General features: G+C 43.8%; 1 protein-coding gene across 11 annotated transcripts in view; it reads left to right on the top strand.

The window, feature by feature from the left end:
• Positions 1–24744, top strand: part of CTPS2 (CTP synthase 2) — a 141304-nt gene that overhangs the window by 28617 nt on the left and 87943 nt on the right. For 10 of the 11 annotated variants that reach the window (XR_009006645.1, XR_009006646.1, XM_057538039.1 and 7 more), the window contains 9 exons: positions 6245–6361; positions 6639–6722; positions 7590–7670; positions 10954–11105; positions 14985–15117; positions 17347–17435; positions 18582–18676; positions 20657–20719; positions 20826–20869. Coding sequence is in view for 9 of the 11 variants with exons in the window: in XM_057538039.1 (XP_057394022.1) it covers positions 6245–6361; positions 6639–6722; positions 7590–7670; positions 10954–11105; positions 14985–15117; positions 17347–17435; positions 18582–18676; positions 20657–20719; positions 20826–20869 (858 nt within the window). In the remaining 2 variants the exon portion in view is untranslated. Of the gene's footprint in view, positions 1–6244; positions 6362–6638; positions 6723–7589; positions 7671–10953; positions 11106–14984; positions 15118–17346; positions 17436–18581; positions 18677–20656; positions 20720–20825; positions 20870–21024; positions 21386–24744 lie in introns of those variants that run through there. The other variant, XM_057538042.1, reaches the window with a different exon arrangement.

Genomic DNA, 24744 nt, shown 5'->3' with positions numbered 1-24744 from the left:
TGCTTTTTATTGTAAGCTCTGCTGTACAATTTGGTTTTTAACCATGTGCATGCATTATTTTACTTTTTGAAAAAAAACTTATTGTCAACTTGAAGGTGCCATTTAGCAATTTCAAAATCTTTTTTTAAATAAATTTATTTATTTATTTATTTATTTTTGGCTGCGTTGGGTCTTCGTTGCTGCGTGCGGGCTTTCTCTAGTTGCGGCGAGCGGGGGCTACTCTTCGTTGCGGTTCGTGGGCTTCTCATTGCGGTGGCTTCTCTTGTTGCAGAGCACGGGCTCTAGGCACGTGGGCTTCAGTAGTTGTGGCTCGCGGGCTCTAGTGCGCAGGCTCAGTAGTTGTGGCTCACGGGCCCAGCTGCTCCGCGGCACGTGGGATCTTCCCGGACCAGGGCTCAAACCCGTGTCCCCTGCATTGGCAGGCGGATTCTCAACCACTGCACCACCAGGGAAGTCCTCAAAATCTTAAAGATCAGCCAAAGACTTATTTTATTCAAGCCCAACAAAGGGCCGGACAAACCCTCACACCTTTGGTTTACAGTGGTTATTTGTTGCAGAGTACCACCTTGTCCAGTGTGGTAGCCACTCACCACATGGGGCTGTTGAGCATGTGAAAGTAGCCCATCCAAGCTGAGATGTGCTGTGAGTTTAAAATATAACTGGGCTTCAAAGACTTAGTATGAAAAAAAAAAGAATGTAAAGTGCCTCATAATTTTAAAAAAATTGGTGATGTTGAAATGATAATATTTTCGATATACTCTGCTACATAAAATATAGTGTTAAAATTAATTTCTCCAGTTTAATTTTGCTTTTTTCCCATTTATTTATTAATTTAATTTATTTATTTTTGGCTGCGTTGGGTCTTCGTTGCTGCATGCGGGCTTTCTCTAGTTGCAGCGAGCAGGGGCTACTCTTCGTTGCGGTGCACGGGCTTCTCATTGCGGTGGCTTCTCTTGTTGTGGAGCACGGGCTCTTGGCGTGTGGGCTTCAGTAGTTGTGGCTCGCGGGCTCTAGAGCGCAGGCTCAGTAGTTGTGGCGCACAGGCTTAGTTGCTCAGTGGCATGTGGGATCTTCCCAGACCAGGGCTTGAACCTGTGTCCCCTGAATTGGCGGGTGGATTCTTTTTTTTTTATTTTAATTTTTTATTTTGTAACATCTTTATTGGAGTATTGGAGTAGTTTCTGCTTTATAACAAAGTGAATCAGCTACACATATATCCCCATATCTCCTCCCTCTTGCGTCTCCCTCCCACCCTCCCTATCCCACCCCTCTAGGTGGTCACAAAGCACCGAGCTGATCTCCCTGTGCTATGCAGCTGCTTCCCACTAGCTATCGATTTTACATTTCGTAGTGTATATATGTCCATGCCACTCTCTCACTTCGTCCCAGCTTACCCTTCCCCCACCCCGTGTCCTCAAGTCCATTCTCTACGTCTGCGTCTTCATTCCTGTCCTGCCCCTAGGTTCTTCATGACCATTTTTTTTAAAATTCCATATATATGTGTTAGCATACGGTATTTGTTTTTCTCTTTCTGACTTACTTCACTCTGTGTAACAGACTCTGGGTCCATCCACCTCACTACAAATAGTTCAATTTCGTTTCTTTTTATGGCTGAGTAATATTCCATTGTATATATGTGCCACATCTTCTTTATCCATTCATCTGTCGATGGACATTTAGGTTGCTTCCATGTCCTGGCTATTGTAAATAGAGCTGCAGTGAACATTGTGGTACATGACTCTTTTGGAATTATGGTTTTCTCAGGGTATATGCCCAGTAGTGGGATTGCTGGGTCGTATGGTAGTTCTATTTTTAGTTTTTTGAGGAACCTCCCTACTGTTCTCCATAGTGGCTGTATCAATTTACATTCCCACCAAGAGTGCAAGAGGGTTCCCTTTTCTTCACACCCTCTCCAGCATTTATTATGTGTAGATTTTTTGATGATGGCCATTCTGACTGGTGTGAGGTGATACCTCATTGTAGTTTTGATTTGCATTTCTCTAATGATTAGTGATGTTGAACATCCTTTCATGTGTTTGTTGGCAATCTGTATATCTTCTTTGGAGAAATGTCTATTTAGGTCTTCTGCCCATTTTTGGATTGGGTTGTTTGTTTTTTTGATATTGAGCTGCATGAGCTGCTTGTAAATTTTGGAGATTAATCCTTTGTCAGTTGCTTCATTTGCAACTATTTTCTCCCATTCTGAGGGTTGTCTTTTCGTCTTGTTTATGGTTTCCTTTGCTGTGCAAAAGTTTTTAAGTTTCATTAGGTCCCATTTGTTTATTTTTGTTTTTATTTCCATTTCTCTAGGAGGTGGGTCAAAAAGGATCTTGCTGTGATTTATGTCATAGAGTCTTCTGCCTATGTTTTCGTCTAAGAGTTTTATAGTGTCTGGCAGGCGGATTCTTAACCACTGCGCCACCAGGGAAGTCCCTAGATTGTGAATTGATGACCATCATAAATTTAGTCAACATCCATCATCTCACATAGTTACAAAATGTTTTTTTTCTTGTGATGAGAACTTTTAAGATTTACTCTCTCAGCAACTTTCAGAGAAAGATTCCTTTCCTTAAAGGCAAAATGGACATTGCACATCTCAAAAATTTGTTTGACTGCTGCTTCAGTTTCGGCTTTGGATAGATCTTAAAATGTTGTTATGGGTGATATTTTCCCTGTTGTGCGAGGAAAGAATTAACTTAGGACTACTCTAGTAATAACACTGAAAGTTTCTGATCACAATGACGATAATGGTGAACCAGAGGAGAAATGGGACTTTCCAGATTGGCAGAGAGGGTGCAGTGGGGGTGGAAGCAGATAACGTTTAAAGCTTTTGCTTCCTTTTCCGGATTCCCTGCTTACTCCCAGAATAGCCCCCATCAAAAACCAGAAAATGCGTCCTTATGGTTTAGTTTAAGTGCAGACCTCTTTTTTTCCTACATTTTTTACCCCCATTGGATTCTGGTGTATTATAGTTAGTGAGCACTTACACCCCTCACCCCCTGCCAGTTTCCTGATTTCATGTTTTATTTCTTGGATTTTCATAATTAAGTTTGCCATTCACTTACAGAATGATCATATATTTCTATCTGTTCCATAGCCAGGAGAATTGAATTTTAATTATGTTTTGTTATCTTAGTTAAAGTTAGTAAAGAATAATTTCTTCTGTAGCAATGAAATCCTCAGACTTCTTAGTTTGATTCTGTTGTAATTATGGTAACAGGTACTAGAACGCTGTGACCTAGGACTTATATTGAATTTCAAGACCGTTCTGTCCTGTCCTGACCACTAACCTAAACTCCCAGTGCTGTGTGCAGGTCTCTGGACTTGTGCTGGAGATACGGCAGGCCAGTTCCTGCCCTCATGGGCCTTACAGCCCAGTGGGGTAGAGAGACAGGAGACAAGGACTCAAATAAAATAATGGCAACTTGTGCTGTGTTACTAGGAAGGGCAGAGACAGGGTGCTTTACGTGGGTGGTCAGGGTTGGGCTCTCTGAGGGGGACACAGCTCCCTGGGCTGAAGGATAAAAAGGAAGTAAGGTGTAGGTGAAGAAGGTGGGTAGGAGGGCCTAAGGGGCAGGAAGGAAGAGCGTGACCCATCTGAGGACCTAAAAGGCCAGTGGGGCTGAAGCACAGAGGTGGAGGCTAGGGGAGTAGGGGGGTGGGAAAGGGGCAGGTGGGAGTGGGGCATGATATGAGATTAGAGAGATGTTTCAGGGTCAGATCGTGTAGGGCCTTTTGTTGGCTGCCTAAAGGAGTTTAGATTTTATTTTTAGTGAAGCAGTGAGCTGCTGAAGGTTATAAGCATGGGAGAGATGTATTCTGGGTTTTAAAAGGTCACTCTGCTGCTGTATGACAAATGGTTGGTAGGACAGGAGAGGGTGGAAGCTGGGAGGCCATTAAAATTGGGGGCAGCCGGGGCTTCCCTGGTGGCACAGTGGTTGAGAATCTGCCTGCCAATGCAGGGGACACGGGTTCGAGCCCTGGTCTGGGAGGATCCCACATGCTGCGGAGCGGCTGGGCCCGTGAGCCACAATTACTGAGCCTGCGCGTCTGGAGCCTGTGCTCCGCAACAAGAGAGGCCGCTATAGTGAGAGGCCCGCGCACCGCGATGAAGAGTGGCCCCCACTTGCCACAACTAGAGAAAGCCCTCGCACAGAAACAAAGACCCAACACAGCCATAAAAATAAATAAATAAAGTAATTAATTAAAAAAAATTATTGTGATAATCTTCAGTTCTGTCTACTGATCAGTTTGATAAGCTGGTATTATAAAAAAAAAAATAAAAATTGGGGGCAGCCAACTTTTTCTGTAAAGGGCCAGATAGTAAATATGTTTAGTTTTGCAGGCCAGAGAGTCTCTGTCAAAGCTACTCCACTCTGCCATTGCAGTGCCCAAGCAGCCTTAGGTGACGTGTGGGTGGGCGTGGCCGTGTGCCAGTATAGCTTCATGTGTGAAAATGGGCAGCAGGCCATCTTAGCCACCCCAGGCTTAGACGATTGCCATAATCCCTGCAAAAGATGGTGTTGGCTTGGGTGTTTAGGGTGGTAGTGGTGGAAATAGCAGTGGAGAGATTTGCAAGAATGTTTTGGAGGTACAGCTCACTGGACAGGGTTGGGTGAGGAAAAGGCGGGAATGGAGGATGATTTCCAGACCTCTAGCTTGAACCAGTTAGTGGTAGGAGGTGCTGTTGCTGAGATGAGGGAGAAGCCCCCAGACAAACAGGCCCAGGGCTGTGGGGACCAGGAGTTCAGTTTGGGCCATGGTAAGTTTGAATACTTACTGATCCATCCAAGATGTCACGGACAAGTTGGCTTCAAAGCCCAGAGGCGCTGGGAGGAGAGGTCAGGGCTGCAAGTAGATTTTGGACCCAGTCGAGTAGCTGAAGCCAGGGAAGATGGTGAATCCTGGGCCTGGGCCCACCATGATGTCTTCTTCCTCAGCATCCAGATCATTCCACTTAGTGCTCAAGTTTTGCTCTTGCTTTATTGTTCTTTAGCTCTGCCTTATTCTCCTCGCTAAATTCCGAGCTCCTCAGGAGCAGGTTGTCTCAAGTTCTTCCCAGCAGCTCATTTAAAGTGTTGAGCCTGTAGTAGATGCTCAAATGCTAAAGCGTTAATTAAAAAATCTGGGTGATAATCTTTAAGTATTTAAATATGGTGAGGTCTACGGCCATACCACCCTGAACGTGCCCGATCTCGTCTAAATATGGTGAGGACGAATGCGTTAAGGTGAATTTTATCCTTGTCTAAAGTAAAATGCTTAAGTAACTTTATTGGAAGTACAATGTAAATTAAGTTAACATTTGTCAAAGGATTACTGTCAGGAATATTCTCGGGGCTTTTGGTACTATTTCTTTCAGAGAGCCAGCATGTTTTAGTACAAGTGATTTAATTCTGGTAGTACCACCATTACAAGGAGACTGTTCAGCTGCATACAGGTGTGTGTGTGTGTGTGTATGTGTGTTTGTTTGTGTGTGTGTGTTCATGAAGAGAGAGAGAGAGAGAGAGAGAGAGAGAGAGAGAATGCTAACTGTTTCACACCGGGCAGAACCAGATGGCTCTCCCTTTTCTCATATTGTCACCGGATTTGAATTCTCCCTTCCAACGGAACCACTGGTAGAAACTAACTGATCTCACTCCTCTGTGGTGTATATTCTGGATCTTTTTATCTGCTTAGGAATTCCCTTCTCTTTTCTTAAAGTGCTCTTTTTTTTTTTTTAAACAAACCCTTTTTTTAAAAAAATTGATTTATTTATTTATTTTTGGCTGCGTTGGGTCTTCGTTGCTGCGCGCGGGCTTTCTCTAGTTGCGGTGAGCGGGGGCTAGTCTTCATCGCGGTGCGTGGGCTTCTCATTGCAGTGGCTTCTCTTGTTGCAGAGCACGGGCTCTAGGTGCGCGGGCTTCAGTAGTTGTGGCTCGTGGGCTCTAGAGCGCAGCCTCAGTAGTTGTGGCACACGGGCATAGTTGCTCCATGGCATGTGGGGTCTTCCCAGAGCAGGGCTCGAACCTGTGTCCCCTGCCTTGGCAGGCCGATTCTTAACCACTGCGCCACCAGGGAAGTCCCGCTCCTTTTCTTTAAAAAAATTTTTTTTCAGTCTTGATGAGATGAAGGGTTGACAGCCTATTAGTGATCCCCCATTTTCGGGGGACTTCAGTTCTCACGCTTAGTGTATTAAGAATTGTTCTGTTAGTCTGTGTACCACGGAAGCTATTTGATCTCTTGTGTCTTTTTTTTCCATTCCCAGCTGGGTGGCACCATTGGAGACATTGAAGGAATGCCATTTGTGGAAGCGTTCAGACAATTCCAGTTTAAAGCAAAAAGAGAGAATTTCTGTAATATCCATGTTAGCCTTGTCCCACAGGTGAGCTTTCCAGATAAGTGTGTAGTCAGCAACTCCTGTAGGTCTTCCTATGATACTCTGTTTATTCCACTTTGTTTTTGTTTTGGCCGCACCGTGTGGCATGTGGGATCTTAGTTCCCTGACCAGGGATTGAACCTGTGCCCCCTGCAGTGAAAGTGCAGAGTCAACCACTGGACCGCCAGGGAAACCCCCTATTCCACATTTTAAACCAGGAAGCCATTCATTATGCAGAAGAGCTAGATGCCCAGTGTACTGACAGTGACCCATTTCTTTTCAGCCCAGTGCTACTGGAGAACAGAAAACCAAACCCACACAAAACAGTGTCCGTGCGCTGAGGGGGTTAGGCCTGTCTCCCGATCTGGTGAGTTAAAGAGAGTGGGTAAGTTTCTTGGAATAGGACCTCCATTTCTTAAACTATAACATCATCTAAGTCCTTCCTAGCTCTCAAATGGTTTCTATGACTGAGCTTTTTGTATCTGGGAGCTGCGGAAGGCTTATTCCCTCATCCTCAAGTGTCGCTTCACACATTTCTAAATTGGCCATCTCTTCTTCTCCAGGTCCTCATTTGATTGGCCACACTGACATCTGGGCAAGTGCAATGTCCTGTCATTTGTGTGGTCCCTGGGTCCCTTAGAGGAAGGTGGGACCTGGGAGGTTTTCCTGTGAGCCTGCTAGGTCGGGCTACCCCTGCTCTTATTCATAGCAGTAATCCAGTTATTGCCAGTAGTCTAGATCAGAGGCTGGCAAGTAAGGGCCTGCAGACCTGCCTCCTGTAAAGGAAGTTTCTTTACGACACAGTACCACTCATTGTCCGCATTTGTCTCTGGCTGCCTTTGGTCATGGCGGTACCATGAGGAGTCAGGGCAGCAGCTGCATGACCTGCAAAGCCTAAAGCTTTTACCATCTGGCCCTTTAGAGAAAAGTTTGCCAACCCTTGGTCTGGCTCTATTCTTGTAGTTTTACAGAAGTAACATTTGTGAGCCTCGAGTCTGTTCGCTAGAAATGCCTTGACATTTCCCACCGGTGGATTTGTGTTGAGTTTGGTTACACTTGCTTGTATTAGTGCTCAGACCAATTTCTCGTAGCCCAGTGGAACTCCCAGGATGGAGAAATGCCCACTCGGTCAAGTCTCCTGGAGCAAAATTAACGTAGCGTCCTCCTGAAAATCAGTGGTGGTGTGAACAGCCCAATTCCTGTCTGCTAACCCGTGCGTAATTGACTTTGACAGATCGTCTGCCGAAGTTCAACGCCCATCGAAATGGCTGTGAAGGAAAAGATTTCTATGTTTTGTCACGTGAACCCTGAACAGGTTAGTGCTGCTCTTTAGATTTGAATGCCTTGCAGGCACTTCTGCTGATGCCAGCATTTTACATCTCTTAAATTATCATATTACTTTTCACAACATTTATAAAAGATTTGGGGGACTCATATGCAACTACGCCTCCCTTGCCCTTAAGTGAACAGTCTTGAGACTCCTGAAATAGATTGTGTGTTTCACTCCTTAAATTTTAATTATAGGTACAAAACCAGGTGGGTTGTTTTTTTAACTCGCAGTCCAACCTCTAGAGAGAGAACCATTTGAAGCCTGCTTATCATCTCTTTATCTTGTCTTTCCAGGACACTTACGGCTTTTACTTTGATTTCTCTTTTGTACTTGTTACAGCTTAACTCACCCCAAACCACACATTATGGTGACATTCACACTATCACTTCTGATTACATCAGTGGCCTCAGTTCAGTTCATTGCTACAAAAACCACTGTGACGTGGGTTCAGGTCCTCTGTTCTGCAGGACTTTCCACCTGGGTATCCAAGAGCCGGCTTGTCTTTTCTCTTTCATCTGCTTATCTCTGTCTCTTGTTTGCAATAAGGCTCAGGCACAAGGGACTGGAGTTTAAAAAGTGATATGATGGATGCTCAGGAAAAGGGCAAGGTTTGGCAGAAACCTTTTGTTTTCTTCAGATTAGCTCGGGGTTCTCTGAAGCCTAAAAACCACCTAATCAGATTTCTGAGTCTCAGGAGGCAGGCTGATGTATCCACTGCCTGATGCTTCAGGGTCAGTGCACAAGTCTGAACTCCTTTGAAAAATGTGATGGCAGGCTTAAAGCACTCTCCTATATCTGTGTGTCATCAAGCCATTTTGGTTTTGTTCTGTTGTTTTTTGTAAATAGTACTTGGTGTGGGTATCACACACATTTAACCTGGTTTCCGAAATAGAAGGATACAGCTTTTAGAGTTGGGTTGCTGAGAGCTCTGAGAACAGATGATACAGTCCAAACTTTCAACCGTATGCAGTTTCTTTTCTTTTCTTTTTTTTTTGGCCCTGCCACACGGCTTGCAGGATCTTAGTTCCCTGACCAGGGATTGAACCTGGGCCACAGCAGTGAAAGTGCCGAGTCCTAACCCCTGGGCCGCCAGGGAATTCTTGAGTTTATTTTCTTTATAACTATAGATTCTGAAGAATGTTCTATCTCATCAGTCCACAGGCTAGTCTATTAGCCATTTTTTAGCACACTGCTTTTTTTAAAAAAAAATTTTTATTGGAGTATAGTTGATTTACAACGTTGTGTTAGTTTCTGCTGTACAGCAAAGTGAATCGGCTATACATATACATATATCTATCTACTCTTTTTTAGATTCTTTTTCCATATAGGTCATGACAGAGTATGGAGTAGAGTGCCCTGTGCTATACAGTAGGTTCTTATTAGTTATCTATATTTTATATACAGTAGTGTGTATATGTCAATCCCAATCTCCCAATATCCTCCCCCCACTACTCCCCCCCACCCCCCCAGTAACCATAAGTTTGTTTTCTACATCTGTCAGCACATTGCTTTTTCTCATATGAGTTAATTCTCCCATTTCTTAGTTCCTGGTGAACTTGCATTTAGAGCTCTTCTCACCTGGATTGCTGAGGAGGGAATGGAAAGTCACAGGCATGTCTGTGATGTTCTCTATTACCATGATATTTGAAAAAATGCCTCTGGCTTGGAGGATAAATGAGTAAATAGCTCCACACCTCATGCCTTCCACTTGTGGGAGTTGTGGCTGTCCAGAGATTTATCAATAATTTTAATTAATAATTGGGATGGAGCCTCGTATCAGTGACATCTTGGCACTTTGAATTGTATCAGGGAATGCATGGGTGAGACACAGTAGTCTCAAGTATCAAGTTGTCCATGTCCAAACAGCTTAGGAACCCTTGGTTGGATAGCTATGGATTGGGAAAGACTGAACACATAGAGTTGGCAGAACATTTCTTGGCATTTATTTAGGATGTGGCAGATCCTTAAATGCCTGCCCTTTGCACGTACCTGAGAGGGTGGTGAAAGCTCGTTAGGGTGTGAAAAACAACCACACCACCTGGCATTTAAAAGAGCCTTTCTCCCCTCACAAGTGGAATTAATTTGACTGTGTTAATGTGTGCTTCTAAATTTACCCAAATGAAGGGAGCACAGACAAAAGCAACTACAGAGGCAGCAGCAACAACAAATGAGTGAACAAACTTCATACCCACACTTAGAAGACAAGGTGTATGTATTCATTGCTACTGCCTTAACCTAGGCTTAGAAGATGGTGCCTTGGGCCATGTGTCTTGGATACTGACATATAAAGCATTCATGTTCCAATACCAAGTCTCTGACACCCGCTGGGGTTCCTGCAGTTCAACTCAGACACTAACTACCTGGAGTGAGCATCGGACTCCGCAGGTCTTTATAAGACTGCCCTGCACTTCAGACACTCGCCGCAGGTTTCTGTTGTCCCAAGCCACCCACGCTTCTGCCGGGCTGACTACAAAGTTGAAGCTTCCCATAACCACCTCAAGTTTGATAATTCTCTAGAATGACTCACAACTCCGGAAAGTGCTATACTTATGATTACTGTTTAATTGTAAAGGGTGCAGGTGAACAGCCAGATGAAGAGACACATAGGGCAAGGTCTAGGAGAGTCCCAGGCACAAGAACTTTTATCCCTGTGGAGTCAGGGTGCACCACCTTCCCGGTACATCTGTAAATTCACCAGCGAGGGTGCTCCCCTGAGTCCTGATGTTCAGCATTTTGATTGGGGTTTCATTACGTAGGCGTGATTGAGTAAACCATCGGTCACCTGATTGAACTCAGTCTCTAGCCCCTGTCCCCTCCGTGGAGGTCAGGTGGCTGAAAGTTCCAGCCTTCTAATGACCTGCTTGGTTTTTCTGGTGACCAACTCCCATCCTGAAGTCATCTAGGGGCCACCCTGAGTCATCTCATTAACTTAACAAAGTTACCCCTATAACTCAGGAAATTGTGAATGTTTTTGAAGCCCTGTGCCAGGAACTAGGAACAAAAAACGTGTATATAGGGAAAAAAATATATATATTCTACCATAGCATCCATGGTTCCAGATGTAGAATAATGACTTCAGTGTTTTATAATTAGATCCAACTAACCTTGTGTTAATTCTGACTCCTGTTTAGGTTGCTGTGTTATTGGTTTTCTTCTGTCAGTATAAATAAACTGCCATCTCTCTTGAGTTCTGGCTCATTCTTACATTCATTTTTGTGGCATACTTGAGTTGTTCCATTAAATATGGTGTTTTATCATCATTAATCAGGTTATATGTATCCACGATGTTTCTTCCACCTACCGAGTACCTGTGCTTTTGGAGGAACAAGGCATCGTTAAATATTTCAAAGAGAGATTGGATCTGCCTATTGGGGATTCTGCAAGTAATTTGCTTTTCAAGTGGAGAAATATGGCTGACAGGTACTGTGAAAGGAATTACTAATGTAATTTTTCATAATTCTTGGGTTTGGGGGTAGCATTGAGGTGTACCTTAAAAGGTAACTATGTAGCATTCCACTTTCCACATGGGTATGTTTGGTTCTGGAAATAGCTAAAGCTCTAGCATATTGTTAGGGTGTTTTGCTGTGCTCTGAAGATTTCTGGGGCCTTTGATTTTGCTCTACTAAAGCAAAGTGAATTGAAGGCATTTGGATTCCAGAATTTTAAAAAAGCTTTGGAAGCATTTATTTATTAGTTTGTTATTTAGTTTCTGAATATTTTAAACAGTTTAAAATGCTACAGGCTTTGTTTTGTTTTGTTTTGCTAATTTTTAAGATTTGGCTAACATTTCTTAAAGAAAATCCTTCTGAATGGGAAGTTTTGGCTATGGCATTGTTGTTCTATCCTGCAGTTATTAACTATCAGTATCGGCATTAAAAACCCCTGATAGGTTTTAGCTTTAAGACAATCATATTAATTTCAGCAAGGTTTGTCTAATTTGATGTCGTATACAGATTAAATCCCCATCACCTGTTTTCTTTTACTAACTGTTGATGAGGCGTGACTCCATAAAGTCCTGGCTGCTTGACTTCTCCTGCAGCTGAAGTAGAGGCAATAGGCACAGTCGTTACAAATGAAGGCTCTGGTGTTGCTAAGGAGTAGATCTTAAAAGTTCTCATCACACAAAAAAATGTGTAACTATGTGCAGTGATAGATGTTAACTAGAATATTGTGGTCATCATTTTGTAATATATAAATATATTGAATCATTAGGTTGTACATCTGGAACTAATGTAATGTTGTATGTTAGTTATATCTCAATGAAAACACGTAAGCTCTGGTGTCAGGCACCATAGATTCAGACCCCAGCTTCTCCTTTCACTAGCTGTTTGAGTTTGGGCAGATTACTTAACCTCTCTGGGCTTATTCTCCCATCCATATATAATGGGGGGATACTAGTACCACGTTGTGGCACTTATGAGAGAAAATACACCAGGCCTTAACATCACATCAGGCACTATTGGTTACTAATGTCGGTAAGAATAATTTAAGTGATTTGATGATGACAAAATCCCGACCTTTGGTAGATGACTAGTAGATTGAAAGTTCTTTTGCCCTTTCACTTTAAAATTTTAAAAGCGTTTTAGAATTTCTGGGGCAAGAAGAATCACGAACAAAGTGCATTTTCGGAACGTAGGTGCTCCCATGACTGGTGACACAACTAAGCCCCTGTCCTCCAGAATGCTTAAGGAATCAGTCACTTTGTAGGAATTTTCTGAGTAGCTTGGGGCTGATCCTCTTTAAGCACTAGAAACTTTAATATTTTAACTCTTTGTGTTGGAAATAGTTCTAAATTGTACTCTATGCCTCTGTGCTTTTTAAAGCCAGTGTTTGGTTTTTGTATTAGTTTCCTGTGTCTGCTGTAATAAGTTACCACAAAATGGGTGGCTTAAACCAATAGAAATTTGTTCTGTCACAGTTGTGGAGGTTAGAAGTCCTGAATCAAGGTGTCAACAGGGTTGGTTCCTTCTGGAACTCTGAGGGAGAATCTGTTCCATGCGTTTCTCCTGGCTTCTGGGGGCTAGCTTCCTTGGTGTTCCTTGGCTTGTGGGCACATCACTCCAGTCTCTGCCTCTCTTGTCGCATGTCCTCCTTTGTGTCTTCTTCCTTTCTCTTTCATAAGGATGCTTGTCTTTGCAGTTAGGGTCCATTCTAATCCAGGATGATCTCAACTGGAGATCCTTAACTTAATTGCATCTGCAAAGACCCTGTTTTCCAGATGTGGGCACATTCATAGGTTCTGGGGGACATATGTTTTTTGGGGCCACCATTCAGTTCAGGATTCAAGCAAAGGGGATATTGAGCATCAGTCCCTCTGCATCATGTTGGCCGTGATGTTGGTTCATTGGTCATGGCAGTGTGAAGTGTCCATTCTTTAGGCCCTGTCCCCTCAGTACAGCCTGTAGAGAGATACAAGGAGGCACACAGAGGTCAAAGGGACGGCGTTGATCGTGGAGGTCCAGTGCTGCCCATAGGCCAGGGGTCCCTGGTTGAGCTGGGTGGAAGAACTTGCCTGGGTCTTGAGGTGGGGACAACCCTGCCTCCCCGGGAACCTTCCTGCTGGGGGATGGGCTTACAAAGCCGACCAGCTGACTGCAGTGTCAGCTGCTGCGTCACGCCCAGCTGATGGCTGAATGGAGAGCACGAGGGGAGGGAGGTGCTTGGCTGGTCCGGGCAGTGCTCCATGAGCCCAGCCTGCAGGGCCAAGAGGGAAAGAGAGCACGGGGGCGTGGGGTCAGCATACCTCCCTGGACGGCGGCTGGACTGACCCAGTGGCCTCCCCTGTTCCCCCCGACCACCCCGCCCCGGGAAGACCAGCAACGAGTGAGTGGAAGGAGGAGTGGGTGCAAGGAGGGACAGGATGCGCCCCCCGACCCCACATCGTCTTGGAATCTTGGCTTGATACCAACTTGCTTTGTTACCTGAGTCCTTTCCGTAGAGCTGGGGCGAAGCACGGTCAGGCAGGCAGGCAGTCTCCACAGCGACATAAAATTAACTGGTAAGTTAAAGGTTTACCATCTTTCTCTCACGTTCTTCAGTCACCTTCCTAGAAAGTCACCTCTGCTGTCAGTTTTGACTTCTTAGCTCCTTGTGCCTTTTTCACCTCCCAGCCTGTTTCCATCAGGCTTCTCTTTCACTCTTTGCAGATGTTGATATGAAGGAGGAATATTCCTCATCCCGGTAACATTTTTGTTCTAAGCTGTTTGGGGAACAGTTTGCTTCAAAGCCCTAAAAGATCTTCAGCCCCAAGTGACATTCCCGCATACTTAGTACCAGACCAGGCATTTTTCATGTTCCTTGAACAGATCTCCTGACGAAAGCAACGGTAAAGATTATGTCTCTAATGGTAAAATGTGATTGAGTGTCTCATGTAGAATGGAATTTTCTCATAAAAATGATCTAAGTGGCTTATAGTATTTTAAATAGTTCTCTCAGCACCATTCTTCAGGAATGCCATAAATAACCTGGCTTTTGTGGGCCAGCTGGGAATGTAACAATTTTTAATGTAGACACTTTGAATGCATTTTCTTATATGATATCACCTTACAAAGTTAGTATTGGAGTGTTTCCTATTGACACTGAGAATGCATTTTCTTATACAGTGTCACGTTATAAATGAATTTCAGGACAGCTCATGTTTATGAGATGGGGAGAGCTTTTTTAAAAAATATTATTTATTTTTGGTTGCATTGGGTCTTTGTTGCTGTGCACAGTCTTTCTCTAGTTGCGGCGAGTGGGGGCTACTCTTTGTTGCCGTGCATGGGCTTCTCATTGTGATGGCTTCTCTTGTTGCGGAGCACGGGCTCTAGGCGCGTGGGCTTCAGTAGTTGTGGCACGTGGGCTCAGTAGTTATGGCTCACGGGCTCTAGAGCACAGGCTCAGTTGTAGCACACGGGCTTTGTTGCTCCACGGCATGTGGGATCTTCCCAGACCAGGGCTCGAACCTGTGTTCCCTGCATTGGCAGGCGGATTCTTAACCACTGCCACCAGGGAAGCCTGGGGAGAGCTTTTTTATTTTTAATGCTTTTAACTTTTTCTCTGATATACTCTCCTCAGATTTATATCTTTGCCTGCTTATGTAAGCCAATGTTGGGCTTTCTCATGATTTTCAAATCTCTTGGGGGTACAGATTGTTATTCTTTGGGGGTGGGGTGGGGAATCTGAGTCAAGTACATCAAGTTCAAGGCACGTCTGCTCCTCAGGTTTTAAAAAGTGCCTTGGAATAAGAACAGTGGCTGTCATTATGCTTGTGATGTGATGTTACATGCATATAACCTTTAAGCTTGTTTTCCTTCCCAGGTATGAAAGGTTACAGAAAACGTGTTCCATAGCCCTGGTTGGCAAATACACCAAGCTCAGGGACTGCTATGCCTCCGTGTTCAAAGCCCTGGAACACTCAGCGTTGGCCATCAACCGCAAGTTGAATCTGATGGTGAGCCCCTCCCTGGTCTTCTGCATATTTCAGGCATTCATCGTGAAATCTCGTGTTGCAGAGAGGCAGGTTGTGTTCAAGGATCCCCAAGTCCACCTCCAGGGTTAACGATTCACCAGGAGGACACAGAGGACTCAGCATACAGCTGTACTCACGATTATGACTTATTTTAGTGATAGGATGCAGAGCCAAATCAGCAAAGGAAAAGGCACGTGGGATGAAGTCTGGGGAAACCAGGTGTAAGCTTCCAACAGCCCTCCTCCAGTGGAGTCACAGAGGACGTGCTTAAATCCCCCAGCAGCGAGCTGTAACAGCACAGGTGAAGTGCTGTCTACCAGGGAAGCTCATTAGAGACTCAGCGCCCGGGGTTTTTACTGGGAGCTGGTCACACAGATGCTCTCTGCCTCCTGAGTGTCAAAATTCCAGACTCCCAGGAGGAAAGCAGGTGTTCAGCTTAAATCATGTTGTTTCTTCAAACACTGTAGGCACACTGAGCCACTCTTACTGGTTCTTGGGAATGGTGGGAACCCTCCCCAGATCCAAGTTCCAGATGCCAGACAAGGCCCAAACTTGTAAGCAGGCATTTCCAAGGATTTCAGTCTGTTAACTTTTTTCTGCATACAGGTTTAAGGCACAGTTTTTGAAATTAGGCTTTGCACATTCAGGGACATATATACTTCATGCTCATTTAACTATTTTGTGTTTGTCTAATGAGAAAATAATAGAACTTTATTTCCCGTTTAGCGTGGGAATTGAACCCAGATTTTTAAAATGCCATATTTATATATATTTCCCTTTCTAACTTGGAGGACTGATACCTGGCAAACAGTGATTGTTTGTTTTTTAAACAGTATTATGGGATAGCAGAGGTGGAGTTATATATAGCTTGAGTATATTCTTTGTTAGATATAGAAGTAGTATATGCTCAGTATAGAAAATTTAAGCAAAGCATAATGTAAAATGCAGAAAGTGGAAGGTTCTTCCTCCGTGAAATCCCACTTCTCTTGTTGTACCTGTCATTCCCAGTTTGATGCATATCTTTCTAGAGTTTTCTCTCCCTATATAAATGTTTATATTTAATGTTATTCTCTCTGGGTATATCACAGTTTAGGGAGGCCTTATTATCTTGATTTAAATGGTAAAACCTTAATATAATGAGCCAAAAGATACACTTATATGTTCAAGAAACTTAGTAACTTCCAGCTTAGGACCTATCCGGTTTTCTCTCACCTCTCTGTAGCTTCCTTCTCTAGTCACTGTTTATTTTTGACTTTCCAGGGAACAGTTCCCTCCCTGTTCTTCCTCTCCCTTCCTAGTCCGCCAGACCCTCATAGAAAAAAGAAAACAATAGAAAATCTGTTATAATACTAATTTTATAAAGTAAAATTTTGTATCTTAAGATATATTCAGATAGTAATTTTTACAACAGAAATTCGAAAATAATAGAAACATATAGGGACTGTTATGTACATAGGAATTGTTGTACATGTTTTTCACGTAGTAGAATTCATTGATGGTGGCTTCTACTAAGTACTGTTTGAATCATGGGCTTGTGCTGTGTTTATCTCGCCTGGCTTTTGCAGTAATTTCCCGACTGGTTTTCAGTTTTCCTTCCCTTTCCTTCACTGAGCCAGAGTGATTTTTCTAAGATCGCTCTCTATTCCTTCAGATCTTTCAGTGGCTTCAAGTATAAACTTCTCTCACTGGATGGAGCTTCTTTTGAGGTCCCCAGAGTGGTCACCACTTTCTGTTTTTTGTCTTTCTGGTTTTTGAAGCTGTTCCTTCACAGCCCTCCTCCACCCCCCGCACCCCTTCCCACTTGCCCCCCAACTGCACACACGCGCTCGGCTCGCGTCCACTCATCCTCGAGGGCTTAGCTTCTTGGACATCCCCTTCCCAGAGGGCTTCCCCGAAGGCGCTCTTGCCTTTCTTCTCTCCAGTCCACATACATATCAGCTGCGGCTCCTGGTTCCTTCCGCAGCGTTCTCTTCTTTGCCCATCGTAGCCATTACCTCCCTGTGATGTGGATGCCTGTTTATTTGGTTTCATAACCTGCCTGAAAGATTGTAAGAGCCACAAGACAGAGATGGTGCTTTTCTATGCTAAGTGACCAGTACAGTGTTTGCATAATAAGTAGTCATCGAATAATTGTGTCAGTATTAGATGGCTCTAGTATTTTCCAGTTTTTATTTTCCTGAAATGTTCCTTTAACTTGTTGCATGTTTTTAGTACATAGACTCCATTGATCTGGAGCAGACTACCGAAACTGAGGACCCTGTGAAATTCCACGAAGCTTGGCAGAAACTCTGCAAAGCTGAGTAAGTACCAAGGACCATCCACTCCAGTTAGGAGAACGCCATTGTGATTTTTTCCATGATTCGATTTACCCCAATTACTAATTTTTGTGCATTTTGAAGTGTAGTTTGGAGTACTTGTGGTGATTCTGGATGGTTGTGCTGCATTCACGCTGCATTTACTTTGAAATGTGCCATGTCAATGTTAGGGGCACGTGCAGTGGAGATGGTTTTATTCTGGGGAGGATGACGATACCGTATTGGCGGGAAAGTGAGCTGATGCTACTGAAAGATGCAGAGGTGGACCTTACATATACAAAGTTAAAGTGCAAGAATGACAATCCTCCCTCCTCTCTTGGTTTTATTTTCTTTTCCACATCCTTTGATTCTAGGTTTTATTTTGTAAGTAAGCAATAAAACTTTTGGGGGTGGCATTGTGTTGTGAGGGTAGCATGGCCCTTGGGTTTTTCTCTTGAACTCTTGTGTTTTTGTTTTTTTAAAAAAATTATTTATTTATTTATTTTTGGCTGTGTTGGGGCTTTGTTGCTGTGCGTGGGCTTTCTCTAGGTACGGTGAGCAGGGGCTACTCTTCGTTGTCGTGCGCGGGCTTCTCATTGCGGTGGCATCTCTTGTTGCGGAGCACGGGCTCTAGGCACACGGGCACACAACAGTAGTTGTGGCGCATGGGCTTAGTTGCTCCACGGCATGTGGGATCTTCCCAGACCAGGGATCAAACCCGTGTCCCCTGCATTGGCAGGAGGATTCTTAACCACTGTGCCACCAGGGAAGCCCCAGAGGTCTTAACATTTGTATAAAAGTACTTTTAAAAGAACCTTAACCTATTTTTATTCAGATAATTCTTTCAGTGGCATTTTTAATTGAATTGAGCTTCTCAGTCACTATGCTCACGTGCTGCAAAGACCTATGAGAAAATATATATCAAGGTCAGTTGTGAGAAATTGTTGCAACTTCTTTATAACATTGGGAGGATTTCAAGAAGAAAGTTCAGGATGTGAAATCATGTAATCAGTTCTGAAAATAGACTCCAAGCGTATTCTCTAGCAGCTGTGCCTGGTGTCGGATTTGGAATCAATAAGCATGAATGGCTGAAAACAAGAGTTTACAAATAAAAATAATGTCAAATTTCCCCTCCTCTTGTGTTGCTTGCAGTGGTGTTCTTGTGCCAGGAGGCTTCGGAATCAGAGGAACATTGGGAAAACTCCAGGCGATTTCTTGGGCACGGTCAAGGAAGATTCCTTTTCTGGGTAAAACTGATGTTTATGAATCCTAACTATGAGTTTTTTAGATTTTTGACACCTAGTAGGGTAACACGTAATAGAGTTTGTTAATGTGAAAAGTGTGATCTTGAATTTGAATATTCAGGTGCCAAATAGTTTGCTACAGGGTCTGGAAACTATATTCTGCAAGCCTTACCTGGCTTGCAGCGTTTTTGTAAATAAAGTTTTATTGGAACACAGCCACACCAATTGGTTTACATATTGTCTGTGGCTGTTTTCGCGATACAGTGGCAGAGTTTGAGACCCTACAGCCTGCAAGGCCTAAAATCTCTACTCTCTGGCCCTTGACCAAAAACATTTGCCAGCCCAGGAGAACTTACCACTGTTCCGGTTGTGTAGCAAGAGGCTGGGAGGAACCTCTGTTCATACCTGCCCTTCTCCGATTCCACCTTTCACCACTTCGAGCAAACATCTCAACAGAATGCCACAATGTTATTTCTCATCAGAAAAAAAAGCTTAACTTGAAATTTATATGCTCCTTCTAGAAAAGATAATACAGAAAGACCATCCAACGTTACAGGGGCAGCTCTGTTAAGATTTAGTAGAGCTGGGTCTTTTCAATGCTTTTGTTCAAATTGCAAAGCATGGCTTCTGGAGCAATGGAACCAGATGAAATGGAACACTGATGGGATAAAGGCAGCCCTGCAGCTGGGGATTCAGGCGGAAGAGGGAGTGGGGAGAGGCCATGTTTCATGCTGTGCTTGCATGGGCTGGTAGGTTTATGAACTGACTGGACCAGCTTTGGTACTCTTTACTTAATATCATCAGACTGTTCATTTTCCCCCTTGCCTGTTCTTTGATTAGCTTCCTAGACGCTCTCCACTTGGGATCCATTTTCAAAAGAGAAGCCAGGAGTAGTTACCTTGATACCTTGCTTTGTTTTATCCATCTAAGCTCATCTGGGCCACTGTTTTCTTTTGAAGTAATCTTGTTTAGTTTCTGTCTGAACGTGGTTAGCGTTCTTCAGATAATTTTCACTGTGTAGAATAGTTTGCAGCTCTTTAAATTTCTCTTTAACACACTGTCTCTTTATGTCCTAGCCTTATGGAACTTTCTAAAGTGCCCCCAAAGCACTCAGCTGTTTCACGCTTATTGACTTTTGTTCTGGCGTGCCCGGTATATTGACTGCTCTCTCCTTTGAGCCCCTGTGTACCTTGAATATATCTATAAAAGCATCTGGAATGCTCCTTGGCATTTGTTTGTTGGAGAGAATCGGTGGGCCGCAGTGAACGTGGAGATCGGCGAGGGGCACATCCCTGTGGCAACAGGCCTGGGCCTACGCAGGTCCCCTTTTCTCCTTACTGAGCTCTCCGTCCAGTTCCATTTGGCCTCTCCGTCGCGCTCCAGCCTGCGGTGGAGGTACCAGCTCCCCCAGCTGCTGCTGTTTCCCTGCAGTGAGGTTTAGGGCTGTTCTGGGCTCAGCAGCTGGGCACAGACCTCCCGCTCCCCTGCCCGCCTGTAGGTGCTCCTTGGATCCCAGCCTGCTGGCCAGCCGGGGGCTGCCCACAAGCAGAGCCCGCATTTAAGGCCGTGAATCTACCTTGAGAAGAGGGGGTGTGAAGTCCCAGCCCACGGAGACTCCCTCTTGAACTGCGGTGTTGTTAGACATTCTCTGAAGGAGTCGGGCGCTTTGGCGCAGCCCTGCAGCCCACAAGTGTGCCTCGATCTAGAGACACATTTGCAGGGAGGCAGATTTGCCTTTTGGACCTTGCCTTCTCCTTTCCTGCCCTTTTCTGACCTCGCATTTATTCCTCCTCGAGTTTGGGTTGTCCAACCCCTTCCCTGCCCCTGCCACACGTGTTCTGAGGGCAGAGGCTACAGCAGCAAACTTGCTTTTTTGGAGCCTACATTCTAGATGGAGGAGATAGACAGCAAATAAATGAACAGAAAATACGAAGCAGTACAAAATAACGTTCATTTGCTTTATATATGTGCTTTTTAAAATAGGAGTTTGCCTTGGGATGCAACTGGCAGTGATAGAATTTGCGAGAAACTGCCTTAACTTGAAAGGTAAGTCTGAGATTTTCTAAAAACCTCTTAGTAAAAAGCATTCTTATTACTTTAAGTATTTTTCAGCAGTATTGGTGAGTTACTGAACTCATTTCTTTATCTTCAGATGCTGATTCCACAGAATTTGAGCCAAATGCCCATGTTCCTGTGGTAAGTGGCTTAACTTTCTGGGTTGGGTCATTGTTTTGTTTCTGGCTCTGGCATAAACTCATGAGGGGTTATTATTATTATTTTTTTCATTCTGACATCAGGACATTTTAATTATATATGATTTTTCTTATTCTTACTACTCTTATTGTTATTAGTTTATATCAAACCACTTTGTTCTCAATCGTCCACCTTGTCAGTTGTGCCTTGAAGGAAGACACAGTCCTAGATTGGTTTCTCTTTGCCGTAGTCTTCAAGCTGAACGTTTAGGAAAGGGTTGAGTTGACTGTGACGACAGTTGATCACAGCTGATGTGAACACAGAGGCTGTCCTGTCTCTAGACCCATCCCCGTCTGTTCTTCTGCTGCTCCTCATCTTTCACCGATTCCTTTTCCTGTAAAACGTTCAGTCCAAGATTTTGGCTGGGAGCGAAGGCCACTGTGCTCTGTCACCTGCTGCTCTGCTAACTTATCCCATGGCATCCCCGTCTCTCCTGCACTTGGGGTTTTATAGTTGGACAATCTGAATGAGTTTTTTAGGTGTATCCTGAGATTCCCTACGCCTGAGATGTCCCCATCCTGCAACCTCCTTACCCCTGGAATCTCAGTAAAACCGATGAAAAATTTAATTACAAAAATAAACCAAACCTGGGGCTTCCCTGGTGGCGCAGTGGTTGAGAATCTGCCTGCCAATGCAGGGGACACGGGTTCGAGCCCTGGTCTGGGAAGATCCCACATGCCGCGGAGCAACTGGACCCGTGAGCCACAACTACTGAGCCTGAGCGTCTGGAGCCTCTGCTCCGCAACAAGAGAGGCCGCGATGGTGAGAGGCCCGCGCACCGCGATGAAGAGTGGCCCCCACTCGCCGCAACTGGAGAAAGCCCTCGCACAGAAACGAAGACCCAACACAGCCAAAAAAATAAAAATAAATAATGAATTAAAAAATTTTAAAAAATAAAAAAAAATAAAAATAAACCAAACCTGATTACTGACAACTTCCTATTCATCCTGGGAAGCCATTTCTGACCTCCTTTGTTTCCTGGCCTCTGCCTTCTGTACCTTGTACCACCTCTATCAGAGTATACACCTCACCATTGTGATTGGTTTTTTATTAACAGTTTATTGAGATATAATTCACATACCATAAAATTTAGCCATCGAAAGTGTATAATGCAGTGACTTAGCACATTCACAGATCTCTGCAACCACCACCACCATCAATTTTGGACCATCTTGATTACTCCGAAAAGAAATTCCACACCCTTTAGCTGACATCCCCAAGCCGCCTATCCTTCTAGCTCTAGGCAACCATTAATCTGTTTTCTGTCTCTATATATTTGCCTAGTCTGGCCATTTCATATACAGTTGACCTTTGAATAATGCAAGGGTCAGGGGCTGACCCTCCATGCAGTCAAAAATCTGCCTATAACTCCTAGTCGCCTCTCCGTATATGTGTTCCTCTGTATCTGTGGTTCCGCATCTACGGCTTCAACCAGCCATGGACCATGTAGTACTATTTACTATGGAAAGAAAGCATGTCTAAGTGGACCTGCTCAGTTCAAACCTGCGTTAGTCAATTGTAAATGGAATCATACAATATGTGGCCTTTTGTGACTGGCTTCTTTCATTTAACATAACATTGTCAAGATCTGTCTGTGTTGTAGCATGTATCAGTACTTTGTTTCTTATCCATTCATCCTCTGATGGACATTTGCTGTTTCCACTTTTTGGCTACTACAAATAATGCTGCTATGAATATTTGTGTACAAGTTTTTGTATGGACATATGTTTTTGTTTCACTTGGGTCTATACCTAGGAGTGGAATTGTGGGTCATATGGTGACTGTATGTTTAATTTTTTGAGGAACTGCCAGACTGTTTTCCAAAGTGGCTGCAGCATTTTACATTCCCACCAGCAGTGTGTGAGGGTTCCAATTTCTTCGTATCCTCAACACTTGTTATTGTCTTTTTGATTACAGTCGACTCTTGAACAACACGGGTTTGAACTGCATGGGTCCACATATACGTTGGTTTTTTTTTTTTTTTCAATAAATACATACTACACTACTACATGATCCAGTAGGTTGAATTCACGGGTGTGGGACTGCAGATACAGAGGGCCAAGTGTAAAGTTATATTCGAATTTTTGACTGCTTGGGGGTCAGTGCCCCTAAGCCCTGCATTGTTCAAGGGTCAACCGTATAGCCATTCTAGTGGGTGTGAAGTTGTGGCTCACTGTGGCTTTGATTCACATTTCCTTGATGTCTGAGGATGTCGAACATCTTCTCGTATGCTTATTGGCCACTTGTATATCATCTTTGGAGAACTGTCTATTCAGATACTTTGCCCACTTTTAAATTGGGTTATTTGTCATTTTATTATTAAGTTGTAAGAGTTTTTTATATAATCTAGATACAAGTTCCTTATTAGATATATAATTTGTACTACTGACATTTGGGGCCAGATGATTGTCCTGTTCATTGCAGGATGTTCAGCAGCGTCCTTGGCCTCTACCCACTAGATGTCAGTAGTACACTTCTCCCAAACCCCAGTTGTGACACTAAAAATACCTCCAGACATTGCCAAACATCCCCTGGGGACACAGGTGGAATAGCCCCCGTTGAGAAACACTGATTCAGAGAAATCTAGTTCTGTTCTCTCCCCTCCAGCATAGTCCCTTCCTTCCCTATGGCAACCATTATTTCTTTTTTTTTAATGGGTTATCTTTCCATTTTTAAAATATAAGTAAACCTGTATGTCTACTTGTAACCCCCTCCCCTTCTTAGATAAATGACAGCATACTCTGCCCATTTTTTCTGCCTTGCTTTTTTCACTTAACTCTATATGCTGGAGTGGAGATCACTCTGTGGAAGGATATAGAGATATTCTTCACTCATTTTTTTTTTTTTAATAAATTTTTAAATTTATTTTTGGCTGTGTTGGGTCTTCGTTCCTGTGCGCGGGCTTTTCTCTAGTTCCGGTGAGCGGGGGCTACTCTTGGTTGTGGTGCGCGGGCTGCTCATTGCAGTGGCTTCTCTTGTTGCGGAGCACGGGCTCTAGGCGTGCAGGCTTCAGTAGTTGTGGCCCATGGGCTCAGTAGTTGTGGCTCGCAGGCTCTAGAGTGCAGGCTCAGTAGTTGGGGCGCACGGGCTTAGTTACTCCGGGGCCTGTGGGATCTTCCTGGACCAGGGCTCGAACCCCATGTCCCCTGCATTGGCAGGTGGATTCTTAACCACTGCGCCACCAAGGAAGTCCACTTCACTCATTTTTATAGCTTGCAATTCAGACTATAATGAATTGTAACTTCCCAGCCAGATGACACTTTTAAGTCTTATGCTCAGAAGACTTAATACAAGTGAAGAGTTCCTTACAAGGCTTTAACAGAAACATACGTCCTGACTAATGGCTGAAATGGCTGTGCCAGGCGAACCTTGGGTTTTCTTTTAGAGAATACTTTGGGATAGAAAGTGATTTTACCAGTAGGTGCCACTGTTAGATAGCTTTGGCAAGGTTAATTCCTTGATGACTATCCTTTACTCTTTGTGTGTGTGTGTGTGTTTGCATATTTTTAAGACATTTATACACAGGATAAAAAAGTTCAGCCCTACAGAAAAGGTATAAAACTGCCTCTCATGTGCCCCTACCTCACCTCAGTTCCCTTACCCAGAGGTGACTACCTTCATCCATTTCTTTTGTTATTCTTCCAAAGATTGTGCGTGTGTGTATGTGTACAAATGCCTACCTGCAAACATATATGGACATATGTTCCCTTAAAAAAATACATATGCTACCATGCTTGAGACATCGTTCCCCTTGCTTTTTTTTTTTAAATAAATTTATTTATTTTATTTATTTATTTTTGGCTATGGTGGGTCTTTGT

Source organism: Balaenoptera acutorostrata, chromosome X (genome assembly GCF_949987535.1).
Source record: "Balaenoptera acutorostrata chromosome X, mBalAcu1.1, whole genome shotgun sequence".
Lineage (NCBI taxonomy): Eukaryota > Metazoa > Chordata > Mammalia > Artiodactyla > Balaenopteridae > Balaenoptera > Balaenoptera acutorostrata.
Note: the sequence above shows the minus strand (reverse complement) of the source record. Positions and strands in the feature narration are given on the sequence as shown.